Raw genomic sequence first — 16,908 nt, 5'->3', positions numbered from 1 at the left:
ATCAATTTCCCTCATCACTTTCAAAGTGTTATTTCTCATGAGATGGCTGTTGTTCTGACTGTCCTAATTTTCTAGTTAATCTTTTAAATTCGGTAGCTTAAATTTTTTTCCCTTCCACTATGTTTATGACACCACCCTTATGGCAGAAAGTGAAGAGGAACTAAAAAGCCTCTTGATGAAGGTGAAAGTGGAGAGTGAAAAAGTTGGCTTAAAGCTCAACATTCAGAAAACTAAGATCATGGCATCCGGTCCCATCACTTCATGGGAAATAGATGGGGAAACAGTGGAAACAGTGTCAGACTTTATTTTTCTGGGCTCCAAAATCACTACAGATGGTGACTGCAGCCATGAAATTAAAAGACGCTTACTCCTTGGAAGGAAAGTTATGACCAACCTAGATAGCATATTCAAAAGCAGAGACATTACTTTGCCAACAAAGGTCTGTCTAGTCAAGGCTATGGTTTTTCCTGTGGTCATGTATGGATGTGAGAGTTGGACTGTGAAGAAAGCTGAGCGCCAAAGAATTGATGCTTTTGAACTGTGGTGTTGGAGAAGACTCTTGAGAGTCCCTTGGACTGCAAGGAGATCCAACCAGTCCATTCTGAAGGAGATCAGCCCTGGGATTTCTTTGGAAGGAATGATGCTAAAGCTGAACCTCCAGTACTTTGGCCACCTCATGCGAAGAGTTGACTCACTGGAAAAGACTCTGATGCTGGGAGGGATTGGGGGCAGGAGGAGAAGGGGACGACAGAGGATGAGATGGCTGGATGGCATCACTGACTCGATGGATGTGAGTTTGAGTGAACTCTGGGAGTTGGTGATGGACAGGGAGGCCTGGCGTGCTGCGATTCATGGGGTTGCAAAGAGTCGGACACGACTGAGCGACTGATCTGATGTTTTATTTCCTGAACTGGGTTCAGTCTGAATGCTCAGAATGTTTTGATTGTGTAAAGGCTCTCTGCTCTTCTTTGCTGTTTTTTGAGATTTATTTATGTGGCTGCATTGGGTCTTAGTTGCAGCATGCAGGATCTTTAGTTGCAGCATGCAAACTCTTAGTTGCAGCATGTGGGATCTAGTTCCCAGACCAGGAATCAAACCGAGGTCCTCTGCATTGGGAGCTTGGAGTCTTAGCCATTGGACCAGACCACCAGGGAAGTCCCTTTCTGCTCTTCTGTGAATTCTCTTATCCCATTCAATATATTCAAGCTTATTCCTGTGTTTCTTTCTTAATTTCCTGGCTATATTTTCTATTTCTCTATGCTTCATATTCAGTCTCAGTTCAGTTCAGTCACTTAGTCGTGTCTAACTCTTTGCGACCCCATGGACTGCAGCATGCCAGGCCTCCCTGTCCATCACCAACTCCCGGAGCTAACTCAAACTCATGTCCATTGAGTCAGTAATGCCATCCAACCATCTCATCCTCTGTCATCCCTTCTCCTCTTGCCTTCAACCTCTCCCAGCATCAGGGTCTTTTCCAATGAGTCAGTTCTTTGCATCAGGTGGCCAAAGTATTGGAGCTTCAGCTTCAGCATCAGTCCTTTCAGTGAATATTCAGGACTGATTTCCTTTAGGATTGACTGATTTGATCTCCTTGCAGTCCAAGGGACTCTCAAGAGTCTTCTCCAACACCACAGTTCAAAAGCATCAATTCTTTGGCGCTCAGCTTTCTTTATGGTCCAACTCTCAAATCCATACATGACTACTGGGAAAACCATAGCTTTGACTAGATGAACTTTTGTTGGCAAAGTAATGTCTCTGCTTTTTAATATGCTGTCTAGCTTTTCTTCCAAGGAGCAAGCATCTTTTAATTTCATGGCTACAGTTACCATCTGCAGTGATTTTGGAGTCCAAGAAAAGAAAGTCTGTCACTGTTTCCATTGTTTCCCAATCTATTTGCCATGAAGTGATGGGATCAAATGCCATGATCTTCACTTTTTGAATGTTGAATTTTAAGCCAGCTTTTTCACTCTCCTCTTTCACTTTCATCAAGAGGCTCTTTAGTTCCTCTTCACTTTCTGCCATTAAGGGTGGTGTCATCAGCATATTTGAAAAAAGCGAAAGTGAAGTTGCTCAGTCCTGTCTGACTCTTTGCAACCCCATGGACTGTAGCCTACAAGGCTCCTCCATCCATGGGATTTTCCAGGCAAGAGTACTAGAGTCGGTTGCCATTTCCTTCTCCAGGGGATATTCCCGACCCAGGGATCAAATCTGGGTCTCCTGCATTGTAGGCAGATGCTTTACCATCTGAGCCACCAGGGAAGTCATATATCTGAGGTTATTGAGCCTTGATGTACTCCTTTCCCAATTTGCAACCAGTCCGTTGTTCCATGTCTAGTTCTAACTGTTGCTTCTTGACCTTCACACAGATTTCTCAGGAGGCAGGTAAGATGGTCTGATATTCCCATCTCATTAAGAATTTTCCACAGTTTGTTGTGATCCACACAGTCAAAGGCTTTGGCGTAGTCAATAAAGCAGAAGTAGATATTTTCTGGATCTCTCTTGCTTTTCCTATGATCCAGTGGATGTTGGCAATTTGATCTCTGATTCCTCTGCCTTTTCTAAATCCAGCTTGAACATCTGGAAGTTCTAGGTTCATGTACTGTTGAAGCCTTGCTTGGGGAATTTTGAGCATTACTTTGCTAGTGTGTGAGATGAGTGCAATTGTGTGGTAGTTTGAACATTCTTCAAATTGCCTCTTTGGGATTGGAATGAAAATTGACCTTTTCCAGTCCTGTGGCCACTGCTGAGTTTTCCAAATTTGTTGGCATATTGAGTGCAGCACTCTAACAGCATCACCTTTTAGGATTTGAAATAGCTCAGCTGGAATTCCATCACCTCTACCAGCTTTGTTCATAGTGATGCTTCCTAAGGCCCACTTGACTTTGCATTCCAGGATGTCTGGCTCTAGGTGAGTGATCACACCATCATGGTTATCTGGGTGATTATCATCTTTTTTGTATAGTTCTTCCATGTATTCTTGCCACCTCTTCTTAATATCCTCTGCTTCTGTTCTGTTCAGTTCAGTTCAGTTGCTCAGTCGTGTCCGACTCTTTGCGACCCCATGAATTGCAGCACGCCAGGCCTCCCTGTCCATCACTAACTCCTGGAGTTCACTCAGACTCATGTCCATTGAGTCAGTGATGCCATCCAGCCATCTCATCCTCTGTCATCCCCTTCTCCCCCAATCCCTCCCAGCATCAGAGTCTTTTCCAATGAGTCAACTCTTCGCATGAGGTGGCCAAAGTACTGGAGTTTCAGCTTCAGCATCATTCCTTCCAAAGAAATCCCAGGGCTGATCTCCTTCAGAATGGACTGGTTGGATCTCCTTGCAGTCCAAGGGAGTCCCTGCTTCTGTTAGGTCCATACCATTTCTGTCCTTTATTGTGCCCATCTTTGCATGAAATGTTCCCTTAGTATCTCTAATTTTCTTGAAGAAATCTCTGGAGATGGGAATGGCAAACCACTTCAGTATTCTGGCCTTGAGAACCCCATGAACAGTGTGAAAAGGCATTCATCTAAAATGCATTTAATCAGCTTACTTGTGCAAAACTCACTTATTCAAGAGACTGGACTCCATCTGAAAATACCAGGGTCATAACTCAGTCCTTTTCTGTGTGGCCTCAGTAGTGAGATTAGGACACACTTGCTTTGTGTTCACACTGTAGCCCACACGCCTTCATCGACTGACTTCCTTATTATTGCCCTTTCAGACTTGTTTTCGTTGCGGGCCGGGAAGGCCACATGCTGAAAGTGCTGTCTTACATCAGCGTCAGGCGCCTCACTCCAGCTCCTGCCATCATGTTTCATGTAAGTATGAATTGTGCCGTGAAAACACCCTCTTAAGGCAGAGGGTCCCTCAGTCTGGATGATAAAGTATAAACTTGGTCACTAAGTTCAGTGATTTTCAAATGACCCAGGGTTCCCAGTCCTCAGGTATATAAAAAAGTTCAAAACAATTAAAATAATTTACCCAACTTCTGCTCCTTGTTCTGAATTCATCTATGAAAGACACTGATTGAATCTTCCAAGCTCGTACCCTTTACACGTCTTACATGCACATTTGTGTGCTCTGGGTCCCTGGTAACAAACTGCACAAAACCCGACTAGCTTATGGGGAAGGAGAAGGCATTTTACGAGGTAGCTAATGACAACAGCTTCTCGTTGTGGTCCAATAATTCGTAAGTCATGGGATGCTTGTGAATTAAAGGCCCTTTGACATTTTCTGATTGGAATTTCTCAGTGAGGGGTAGTCCTTGGTTGTATGCAACTGTTATGGGCAACTTTGGACCATCCACACCCTAGCTCAAGGGCCAGACTCTTTCTCCCACCCTGAGGAGAGCCCCTGTTCTGTCAGCCTACTCCCTCTGGAGATGGGAAAACAGACCCAGAATTACAGGAATTACAAGTCCAGGACAGTGGAGTAAATGCAGCCAATACGAGACCTAGACAGCCTGGGTTTTCTAGTGCAGGGTTCTTTCCCCCAGTGAAAACTCTTTGCAGGAAAATTAATAATTAGGAAGCTGGTGCAATATACATTTTGTTTTCCTCCTGTTTAAAAGAGCCACCTATTTTCCAAGTCCTTTCCATCACACCTCAAAGAAAAGAGCTTCCACCAGTCTGGCTTGACTCCAAATGTAATGGGATAAACAGAAGTTTTCTTTCACATTAAAGTGTTTATCTACTGCTTCTTTTGTCTTTTGTGAAGTCGTAAGGGTAATGTTTTCATGTAGTGATGACCTAAGAATTCATTCTTCTTTCCTCTAGGGCATGATAGCGATCATTTACATCATCCCTGGTGACATAAACTCATTAGTCAATTACTTCAGTTTCGCTGCATGGCTGTTTTATGGTTTGACGATCACCGGACTCATTGTGATGAGGTTTACAAGGAAAGAGCTGAAAAGACCTATCAAGGTAGGTTTAGTTCTCCAAATGTCACAAGTGGCTTTGTTTTCCTGAAGTGAGCTGGACAGTGGTAACTAATTTATTTATTTAGATGGAACGGTTTTAAGTTCTAGGAGCCTGCTTTCTATTTTCAACCTTTTGTCCTGAATGTCATACTTAAAAGAGTAGAGTTTCCTCTTCATCTCATATCATAAATTATGATCCAGTCAGCTATCTCATTATTAATTTATTAAAGTTATCCGCAACACCTGTGACCTGTCTAAGCAAAGGGAGATTTCCAGTTCTGGCAGTTACAGGATCTCTCGAGCATTCACTTTTTGTCTACTGATGGGGACTTCTGACTCAGACCCAGCCTGTCCTGTGCACGCAGCCACCTACAGTGCACCTCTGCAATCTGTCTTAGGCTCCTTCCCACCTGCCTCCATGGCTGGTGTGGGTCCATATACCGATGGGGAAGGAGAATGTACTGTATTTTGCTTATGTTATGGGCTCTTTTTTTTTTTTTTAAACCTATGGTATATATTCTTTGGAGAAGGAAATGGCAACCCACTCCAGTATTCTTGCCTGGAGAATCCCATGGACAGAGGAGCCTGGTGGGCTACAGTCCACAGGGTCGCAAAGAGTTGGACACGACTGAAGTGACTTAGCACATATATTCTTATGATAACAAGCACAGATTTAAGAAAAAGGTAGGCAAGAAGAGGGCTTCAGAAACTATATAGCGAGAAAAAAAATAGTGTCTTTAGCTTTGGAATTCTGTTTCATAAATATGGTTAAAAGTCTTTCTGGCATGGTAGCTTGACTGTTACCCAGTCGCTGAAGTCAGCAGAGGCGTAGAGTGGCCTGCTGGGATCAGGCAGCTCCCCTCAATCAGGAAACCAAGCATGCAAAATCATGATGGTAGCACAGATTGGTAATCTGCACAAAACTGCTCAAACAGAAATAAAAAGGATTTGAGAAAAAATAAGTGAGGAATCAGGAAAGAAAATGAGAGAGATCAACATATGTGTAACTGGAGTCGCTGAGGAAGAAAATGAAAGTAATAGAATTCTTAAAAGCTGTGATTTAAGAAATATTTCCTGAATTTGGAAGGAAAGGAGGAGAGGGGAACTTAAGAGGAGGCAGGGACTTGAATCAACACACTGAAAGTCATACAGTATAACTGAGATATCCTAACTAGAGTATAAATACATTCTGATAAAACTATGGAGTTTTGTTTTTTTTTTTTAATGCTTTGGGTATATCACATCCTCTTTCTTGTCCTCCTCCACCTCAATTCACTTATAAAGAAAAGGAAATATACAGGCATCAGACTTCTCACCAGCTACACTTTATGCCATAAGACAGTGGGCAACTTATTTAAGATATTCAAGGAAGGGAAATGTAAGTCAAATATTTTATATCTACTCAAACTGACCTTGAAGAGTAAAGTTACCAATGAGAGAACTCAAAGCATACATTGTTATATGAGACCTTCCTTCCTTTGGAATCACTAGAGAATGAGCTTTAGAAACCAAAAAGTCATGGGCATAAGGTGATTATATTTAAGAACTAAGACTTAACGACAGGAGATAAGGATGGCAAAACAGTATGTAAATTATTAAGCACTGATGACATAATATAACAAAAGTGGAAGAGAAAGCATAGGAAAGTATTCAAGTTAAGGGAAGTGTGTCAGAGAAGCTGCTTTAGGATACCAGCTGAAATTGGATGCTGGAGGGGGGAGAAGAAATCTTTAGCTTACTTCATTACTGCTTATTATGAACAATATCTTAAAAAGGGGGAGACAAAGGTATTATATTATACCTATTTATAATGGTAATGCTCAGAAGAAAGGGCTTCCCTGGTGGCTCAGTTGATAAAGAATGTGCCTGCAATGTGGGAGACCTGGGTTTGACCCCTGGGTTGAGAACTAAGAAAATTAGTGTTTATAGATAAATATATCCAAAACACACACACCCACACACACCCATGAAGCCACATCATGAAAGAACCTATACATGAAGACTCAGACAGGCAAACAAATCAGAATATCTTCCTGGTTGACATTTTCTCAGTAGAATGCTTACTAGGGTTTTTTGTTGTTACTGTGGGTTGTTTTTTTTTTTTTTTGCTTATTAGTTTTTTACATTCCCAAACTTTACAGAATCTATGAATCTCTTAATAGTCTTATGTCTAACTGATAGTTATACGGGAAAAAATGAGTATTTAAATTTCCAAAGCCCGCTACAGTATTTTAATACATATGTGTGAAAAGTTTCAAATGACATTCCAAATCCGACACAAGTCACCATCATGTGTAGGCATGCTGAAAAGTGTGGGAAAGCGCGTGCATCTCAGACTTTGGGAAACATGTTATCGCATTAAAGGTGACCGTTTACTAACAATCACACTAACTGGTGCCAGGAAATGATTTTTTTAAGCAGCTAACTTCTAGGTATAACACATTTGTTGTTGTGTACTCACTAACTCATGTCTGACTCTCTGCGGCCTCAGGGACTGCAGCCCGCCAGGCTTCTCCATCCAGGCATTTTCCAGGCAAGAATACTGGAATGAGTTGCCGTTTCCTTCTCTCCGGGGGATCCTGCAGACCCAGGGGCTGCACCCTTGTCTCCTGCATTGCAGGTGGATTCTTTACCACTGAGCCACGAGGGAAGCCCATAGCACATGTTGGATATATATGTGCATTTACTATCTTATAGTTATATCTGAAAACTCTACTTAGAAGTTTAGGATTTCACCTGATACACGGTAATTTTCCCCACTTTAACAATAAAGAAAGTAGAGCCTCTGGTGAGAGTTTTCCCACAGAATGCTACTCTTTAAAGGGCAAGAAAATGACAGTTAAGTAGAAGGTACTTTATACAGACATGTGAAACAGTATGAAAACAAAACCTACCAGCTGTATGAATAAACTGGCTTATTCAGCCTAAATAGTTTAAATTGGCCATTAAAAGAAAAAAGTAATTTTTAGGCAGGTTTACAAAGTGGTGAAAGATTAAAAGGATAGGCAAAAAAAAATGAAGCAAATGAAAATTCGTAGAAAACGTGCTGTGATCTTATCAGACAAACACTCAGACCCAGAACACGAGACAAAGACCATTAAGTAATAATGGCTAAAGAGAGAAGAGTTGTGAAAACCTGTTTACCACACCACATAATTACTTTTAGGGAACAAACTACAGGAAACAGGAGGAGAAACAGGCACACACAAATAGAAGGCTTTAAAACATCTCCCTCAGAGCAGGGTCGGTCCAGGCACATCACTAGTAAAGGCAACTGAAGAGCTAAAACAATATAACAGGTACATTTTAGAGATTCCTATCAAATTCTGAGTTCCCCAAATAGCAATCACACCTTTTCAAGTGAAGAGGGGACATGTCTGAATTTGTAATGCCACCAAGAAAAACTCTGATTAAAAAGTCAGGAATGTCACAAAGTACATTCTCTGTCTATAATGCAATAAACCAGGAAATCGATTTTAAAAATTAACATCTTTTTGATCCAAATGGAGACAGGAAATGAAAGTACATAAATTCCTAAAAATGACAAATTAATAACAAGACATCTATGATCAGTACTTTAAGGAAGTTCCGCTATATTACTTACATCAATAAAAATGAAAACAAATTAAATAGACAACTCAAAAAGCAAGAGAAAAATCAACAAAGAAAACCAAAAGAATGTAGAAGGAATCAGTAAACCTAAAGAAAGAACTTAAGATTCTTAACTGGATTATTTTTTAGAATTTCACCATGAACTCAGATTCTGCTGGGGTAGTAAGCTGTATTTTCCTAGAAAACTGTCCATTTCATGTAGGTGTTTGAATTTATTTGTATACAGCTATACAAAATAGTTTATGATTTTTTTTTAAAAAAACTTACTATGTTCCGGAGATTATTTCTCCATTTTTGTTTATCTGTGTATTTATGCTTTCTGTTTTTCTTTTTAAGGTAAGCTACAGGTTGTTTTACTGATTTTTCTAATTATTTTTATGGATTGTAACACTAATACCAAACCTTGCAAAGACAGCACAGAAAAATCACAGACCAATCTCACTTTTGAATATTGATAGAAAAATCATAAAATAATTTAACAAATAGAACCCAATTATATTAAAAACATACCATGACTAAGTTAAGTCTGTGCAAGCGTGGCTGAAGATTAGAATGAACTGGATTTAATTCATGGGGGATATAATTCATCATATTAATATACCTATGGTGAATACCCCTATGATCACCTCCCACAGATGCCAAAAACCACCAGATAAAATTCAACATACATCACTGAGAGAAACACAATTAGAAACGCATAATCTTTTCCTTGGTATGATCACACACACAAACACACCTTATGGCAAAAAGCAATCTTAATTGATAAGCTTAACTGCTAACCTTAATACTAGAGAGATCCCTGCTAGGTCTAAGACAGGAATGCCTTCCTTCTATTGATTTCTACTATCAGCTAACACTGCTCTGAAGATAGCAGCAAGGCAATTACGTAAGAGAAAGCAATTAGGAGCCTAAGGATTAGAGAAGATTTTTGAAAGTCTTTCTCTACTCAAAGAAAATAAAAGTGTACACCTGGAAAACCCAAAAGGATCAAAGAAAAAACTAGAAGAAAATATAGTAAAGTAATAAGACATAAAATTAAGACACTGAAATCAATAGCCTTTCTTTATAAAAATGATGTCCAATTAAAAGAAAATGAAAGACAACACCTCATCTTCCCCCTACTCCATCCGAAACAAAAACCTAGCCATAAACTTTAACAAGAGGTTAGACTTCTCCGTGGAAAAGTAAAATTCTCCTGCAAGACAAAAAAAGTAACTTGAACAAATGGAAATTCATCATCTTCTTGGATAGGGAGACTCAGCATCCTTCATTTAGACATTTCATGTCACTATAATAAAAAACACCATCTAATTTTTTTCTCTGGAGTTAGACAAGCTGATTTTACAGTTCATATTGAAGAACAAACTACTAACAGCAAGAATGGCCAGGGAAAACCTGGCCATTAAATGTTAAAATATAGATTCTAAAATTTAAATATCATAGTACTGATGCATGAAGAAAACATACACTGTTTTGTAATCCAAGAATGGAGAAAACCTTTCCAATGACTCAAAAATCAAGAAGTAATTTTTTAAAAAGGGGCAACCATATCTCCTGGCCAAAATAAAAATGCATGCATTCAAATAAGGAGAAGAAAATTGAAAGCACATATATATAACATTGGGGGAAATATCTGCAATAATATCACACACACAAAAAGGGTAACAGCCCTCATTTAAAGAGTTCCTAAAATTGAGATGGGAGTTACTAACAACTGAAATGGACAAAAGATATAAATGGACACAAGTCAACAAAGTTCAATGAGAAGAATGCAATGAGACTTAAACATGAAACAAATGGACCCCAGCACACTCAGTTTTGTTCCTAACAAGAGACAGATGCCAGAATTCTAACGGGCTACCATTTCTTGCTTGTAAGATGGGGCAGAAATCCCAGAGTTTGGCCACACCCCATGGAGGTGGCCATGGGGAAACAGCCTTCTCCAACACTGCTGCTGCTGCTGCCAAGTTGCTTCAGTTGTGTCCTGGAATTCAAGTGATGTGGCCACTGTGGATGGAAACCTGGCCATATCCAGCAAAATTACACATGGATTTACCTTGTCACCCAGTCATCCTGTTTTGAGGTAATCTATCCCAAAGTCTAGTCAAGGCTATGGTTTTTCCAGTGGTCATGTATGGATGTGAGAGTTGGACTGTGAAGAAAGCTGAATGCTGAAGAATTGATGCTTTTGAACTGCGGTGTTGGAGAAGACTCTTGAGAGTCCCTGGGACTGCAAGAAGATCCAACCAGTCCATTCTAAAGGAGATCAGTCCTGGGTGTTCACTGGACGGAATGATGCTGAAGCTGAAACTCCAATACTTTGGCCACCTCATGTGAAGAGTTGACTCTGATGCTGGGAGGGGTTGGGGGCAGGAGGAGAAGGGGACGACAGAGGATGAGATGGCTGGATGGCATCACCAACTTGATGGACATGAGTTTGAGTGAACCCTGGGAGTTGGTGATGGACAGGGAGGCCTGGCATGCTGCAGTTCATGGGGTCGCAAAGAGTCAGACACAACTGAACGACTGAACTGAACTGATCCTAAAGTGAAGTTGACAAAAAATATGAAACACACCCAAGGTCATTTATTGTAGCATTAACTGTAAAAGCAAAAGCCTCAACACAACCCAAATGTCAATTAGTGGAAGACTAGCTGGATAAGTTTGGAACATCCACCAAATAGAGTGGTATGCAGTAGTAAAATGCCTAAGTAATTTTATACAGCACTGCTATCTCTGAAGTATCTTAATGGAAAAAAACAAGGTGTAACACTGTGTTTTATGCATTTGCTACCTTTTATGTAAGGGCAGTGGAAGATGAACAGGGGTATGCATGTTTGTGCATATACTTGTGCTTATTCTCAAAAAGAAATAATGGCAGAATAAAGCAAACTCAAGAAAAAATTTATAATATCAAAAAATCAAACACTGCAAAGGGAAAGAGCAAATCCCTGAAAACTCCAAACAAATGGAGATAAAAAAATATTACTCTATAAAAAGTAGATGACATAACCACACAGCATAACCACCAGAACTGATACTAAAGTGCATGACTTTTAACTGCATTTCCCTTGTGGCTTATACTCTTCTGTTAAAAAGAACTGCAAAAAAAAGTCTTAAACTTCATGCTACTTCATGCTACTTACAATGGTAGTACTGGTAGAGGGAATCCTGGCATGCTGCAATCCACAGGGTTGCAGAGAGTCAGACGACTGAGCAACTGACCTGAATTGAACTGGTATAGTTATTTTATTATAGACACATTGTAAGATAAAGAAAATAAGTAATAATGTGAAAGCCATTATGAAGATTTTCGAAAAGATGCATTAGGAAAGAATGCAAGTCTAGAGTAAAGTAAGGAAAAAAGTGCAATCTTACATTTGAATCAAAACTATTAGAATCATTTGTGCAATGTTTTCCCCTTCGTGAAAAAAAATGATTTTTCTCTGTCCTGGTGAAAGAACACTGAATACTCCAAGCACCCAGATGATGGTTTCTAAGTGTCCATTTCCTACCGAAAAGAAACAGCTCCCTGGAGAAATGGGTGAATCCAGACCTGCTAGGACTGGATGTCTCTCGAGCCCCTGAACTCACTGATTGACTTCAGGGATTCCAAAGTGTGGCAGTCAGACCTTAAGTGCTTCCTGAAGTGACGAAAGGAAGTGCACCGCTCCACCACAAAAGGCTCTTGCCCCCAGGTCTAGCCACCGGTTTTAACAAACGAGAGGCACAGAGGAGCAAGTTATCAGCAGAGCAAGATGAAGACAGTGTAGGACACACCATCCAATTCCGGCAACAAATTAATGACGAGACAGAGCAAGGAGGGAACCAACAGGTTAAAATCGAAGTCCTTGTCAGTTAGAAATGCATGATGTGGATTTTACAGGTAAAAATGACGTGAAGGTTTTCTTTATATTCTAGGGAAAAGGAAAAGAACAGGTGAAGTAAGGTCGGCAAATTTACTTACAAGTGATGGAAACTATATTCTTCTTTCTCTGTCAAGGGTATGAAAAATGTCAAAAGGGAAACAAGTGCTCAGGCCGAGTCACGACTCCATGTTGTTCTGCCTGCAGGTGCCCATTTTCATCCCCATCTTGGTGACTCTCTTATCCGTGTTTTTGGTTTTGGCCCCAATCATCAGCGCACCTGCGTGGGAGTATCTCTACTGTGTGTTGTTTATGCTGAGCGGCCTTGTATTTTATTTCCTTTTTGTCTACTATAAGTTTGCATGGGCTCAGAAAATCTCAAGTAAGTATCAACCGGGGAACCGCTGGGCTATTAGTGAAGCAAGGCAAGCCCAACACCCCGCAGCCTCATCTGTCCCGATGCTACCAGGACTTTCTTGTCACAGGGTCTCACACAGCTAACAAAATTTCATCTCCTCTTTGGGAGGACACGTGACCTGTTCCCCTCAGTGTGACACCCCTGGGGTCCACCTGTGGCCTCTATTATTTCCCAAGGACTTTGCTCCTTTCTTGAAAGAGCTCCTCCTGCCTCCAACCTCTTTACACTGATCTAAGCCTAAAGCTGAGGGGTTGCTGGTGCTCTGCTACAAAAATGAAAGAAAAGGTTAATAACTATCAGAAAACCAGCCACACTTGCCTATGCCTCTGAAAATGGACTTGCATTTGATTATATTGACAGAGAATCTAGCCAGGATAACTTACAACCTAAAGGCCCCACCCAAATACACCTATTTCTCAGCTTTGAGTGTTTAGCCAAGCTGTTCCCAACAAAAACTCTTAAGTTAGAATTAAGGAAGTAAAGAGAATGAACCATCTGTATTTTAAAGGAGATGCCAACTAAGTGACTTCAGACTACATATTCAGCCTTGGTCAGTGGTAGTTAAATATACACATATAACTGAGTCATTCATATTTTTCCTACAAATGGTTTGGTGGCAGTAAAATATTTAGCAGGTTCCTAATGCTTTAATGGGAATAACTTATCTCCAAAGAACCACCATAGCTCCCAGGATGGGTCTGTCCATCTCTACCTACCATGTCCCCCGCGCACAGCTCTAACAGGAGACACGTCACCAAGGAGTAACACTATCACTGCTCACCAATTAAGTGGGGTGAAGCGGATTTTTAATGACGCTTTTCTAACTGCACTTCCCCCCCAGAGCCTCTCACCATGCACCTTCAGATGCTGATGGAAGTCGTCCCCCCCGAGGAAGCTCCAGAGTAACAAGCTCTGCCTCTTGTGCCAGATCCAAGCTGTGATGAACTTATTTTTGTAAGCAATATTTGTGGTTATTTCTTCCTGATGTTTTTCTTAAGGAAAAAGAAACAAACATATTCACACGTGTATGATACTATTATTTTTAGCTATCCTTAGTTCTCTGGGTGGGTGCTGGCTGAAACCAGCAGGCAAGGACATAACCCAGAAGGACGGTGGTGGCGGGAAGGACTAAACCAGAGCCACGGGCACCACACAGCGACTCTAGCAAGGGGCACGTCACACCTACTTCAGTAAAGGGTGTTCTTTCAGCTCCATCATCAGAAGGGTACATATATGTATACACACACACACGTATATGTGTATATACACACACACACATATATACATTTAAATATAAAATTGATGGAACTTTGCTTTGATTGAAATAGATTTTTAAAATACTCAAGTACGAGTGCTTTCCTACCCGCCCCACCCCTTCCTGTCTTTCACCGGGGGCGCAGGGGGCAGGTCCGTCCCAGGCTGGCTGTCAAGGCCTTCAGGGCACAGCTGACTGCCCAGGACCACCTGCAGCCTGTGTCCACAGAAGCTCAGCATCACAGGTCCCCTGACAACCTTCACTGGTATTTTAGTCAAGCCAGGACGTATGCTGTATAAAATTCTATTGCATTTGGCACTCAGGAATATTCCTGACAAAATATGGTCTAAAAGAATGGGAAAAGTAACATTTCCGTGAAAACACTGAAATTTTATTGATATATTGCAAAAGACTTTCACACCAAAACTAAGAACATGAGCAATTTTAGAAGCATGCAAAGGTACTTTTACCATGCATTTCAAAAAATTTCCCAAAACATGAAATCAGTACATATAATAATAGAGAACAACAACAACAAAAAACAGTGAGTAATTGTTTACATCTCACAAGCCAGTACTCCTGTATCTTACAGAACATAATTCAGAACTTCAAATAGTCATAAATTTAAATGTCTGAAAAAAGAAATTGAAATTTAAACATGTAGCCATCCTCTGCCCAATACTTTCACTCAGCTGTTAGTGAACCACACGAGAGAACCAATGTTACATCTTCTCTGAGAACAGGAAACCCCTTCACTTGACCTGGGCACACACCTGTGCAGCTCTGCTGCTTGCTATTATCATGTGTTGTGTTTTATGAAAGAGACTATACACTGGCGCATACACTGCAGGTGGCCAACAACCTCAGGGGAAAAGCCAGTGCAGCTCAGGAGGCCTGGCCACCGACCCAAAGGCCTCCCCGGTGGGAGCGAAAGCTGTATTTACCAAAATGGGATAAGAACGTTACAAGAGCTGCACAGAATCAGAACCTCTGCCAGCAAAGACAGCACAACTTCCCGAAGAGCCTGCCCAGTTTAGCCGGGAAAAAAGGACCGCTGGTACACTTCACATGCCAATCGGACACCTGCCGGTCAACCACGGGCTCACAGCGGCAGCAAGGATGCGATCCTGGCAGCTGTCCAGGCTGGACACCATGTCCGCCCCCCAGAGGGCAGCAGCATGACTCCACCCAGCAGCACGCCAGGCCCCACTGCTGGGCAATGGCCACCAAGAAGCAGACTGTCTTATTTTACAGATGAGGAAACTGAGAGCAAGAGGACGGTTCGTGCCTGCTCACGGGGCACGACAGCTTGAAGACAAAGTTTACTCCTGTTCAGGTGGTGCTCCATACCTGGGACACATACAAACGTGAGCCCCTGTGCTTTCTGATGTGTAAAACAGAATAAAGACTCGGGGGGCTGTCCTAACAGTCATGTTCTACCGTGTTATTTTCCAGTTCTAGGCAAAGCTGCCAGCCCCACACTGAGGCAGTGCACAGGGTGTGAACTGGCCAGCGGCTCGCCGTCTAACTTTCCGGGTAACATGGAGAGCCAGGCTCTGGGCAGTCCCACATTGAAGTGCTCATGACAAATGCACATTTCCTGATGACCTCATGACTGCGGGTGCTGCAGCTTCGCCGCAGGCTGAGGCCATGAATGTGTGCAGGGCTCACCATGAGCAGGTATTCTGAGCGTTACCTCCACGCACAAGTCCTCTTCAGTTTCCACTGGAGAGAGACCTGTGTCCTGTCTGTCCCAGACGCTGCAGGTTCCGAGGGTACTTCAGAAGCTTTACCTCCAGAAGGCCCTGGCTCAGGCTGCTATTGCTGAGGCAAGCCCATTCTCACCCTTGGACTGTCTCTTTGCAAGATGTCAGCTTAGCCTGGCCAATCAGCTATCGCTATGCAAAGACTACGAGGAGCATTAGCACACACACAGTTATGCTGAATGCCAACTAACTCATGGCTGAAAGTGAAGTCAAGCGTTAGTTGCTCAGTCATGTCTGACTCTTTGCGACCCCATGGACTGTAGCCTGCCAGGGTCCTCTGCCCATGGAACTAAGGCAAGAATACTGGAGTGGGTTGCCAATTCCTTCTCCAGGGGATCTTCCCGACCCAGAGATCAAACCCAGGTCTCCTGCACTGCAGGCAGATTCTTAACTATCTGAGCTACCAGGGAAGCCGTTGAAAAGGTTTCTTAAGCAGTGCAGAGTATGAATTTTAAGAAATCTCAATTTATATGTGCAAGCTCAGGTTTTAAGAATGTACCAAACACAGGTCTAGATGAAAAGACAACAACAGTGAACTCAGGTGGTACAGTTCGTTACCTGAACGCCTGGCTTGCATCACTCAACCTGAGAGTCAAGGCAGGCTTCACAGCAGGTGGCCAGCAGGACAGCCCAGCACTCACAGTGTCTCTGCTTCCACCTTCCTTCCAGAGTCTCATCATCAACTCGTGTTTCTATCAATTAAGAATTTCTCACCATTACTAATCCCAGTGCCGCAAGGTGACACTTAGTAACGCTTGATCCTTGAGGGAAAAATGGTCTGAATGTGACTGCCTGTCTTCTTAGCTCTGGTCACACAGCAATATCCATTTCTGTTCAGAAGCCTCTGGCCGCTCTGCAGGGTTTAATTCACATTCTCATTCACTCTCACTTTCATCTTCATCCGAACTTTTGTCACTGGTCTCAACCAAGCCTGCCACATTGCAGGACAGGTTTTTAGAGTTTACAACTAAAAGAGGTAGATATTATCAAAAATATGTTAATAATTACAGATTCATTAGCAAATCTTCCCCCATGCCCATTATTTTGGTCATTGCAGAAAAAGTCCCTTGGGTTCTAGCTC

General features: G+C 41.9%; 2 protein-coding genes across 5 annotated transcripts in view; one reads left to right on the top strand and one right to left on the bottom strand.

Moving 5' to 3' along the window:
- Positions 1-16,908, top strand: part of SLC7A9 (solute carrier family 7 member 9) — a 37,000-nt gene that overhangs the window by 17,374 nt on the left and 2,718 nt on the right. The window contains exons 10-14 of one of the 3 annotated variants that reach the window (XM_005218925.5): positions 3,711-3,807; positions 4,765-4,914; positions 12,596-12,770; positions 13,648-13,760; positions 14,912-15,487. In XM_005218925.5, coding sequence (XP_005218982.1) covers positions 3,711-3,807; positions 4,765-4,914; positions 12,596-12,770; positions 13,648-13,712 — 487 coding nt within the window. In that variant the 3' untranslated portion in view covers positions 13,713-13,760; positions 14,912-15,487. 3 annotated transcript variants of the gene reach the window in all.
- TDRD12 (tudor domain containing 12) overlaps positions 14,912-16,908 on the bottom strand; it is a 75,721-nt gene continuing 73,724 nt past the window's right edge. For both annotated transcript variants that reach the window (XM_059877492.1, XM_024979033.2), the window contains exon 32: positions 14,912-16,794. In XM_059877492.1, the coding sequence (XP_059733475.1) occupies positions 16,703-16,794 (92 nt within the window). In that variant the 3' untranslated portion in view covers positions 14,912-16,702. The remainder of the gene's footprint in view (positions 16,795-16,908) is intronic.

Source organism: Bos taurus, chromosome 18 (genome assembly GCF_002263795.3).
Source record: "Bos taurus isolate L1 Dominette 01449 registration number 42190680 breed Hereford chromosome 18, ARS-UCD2.0, whole genome shotgun sequence".
Taxonomy (NCBI): Eukaryota; Metazoa; Chordata; class Mammalia; order Artiodactyla; family Bovidae; genus Bos; species Bos taurus.
Note: the sequence above shows the minus strand (reverse complement) of the source record. Positions and strands in the feature narration are given on the sequence as shown.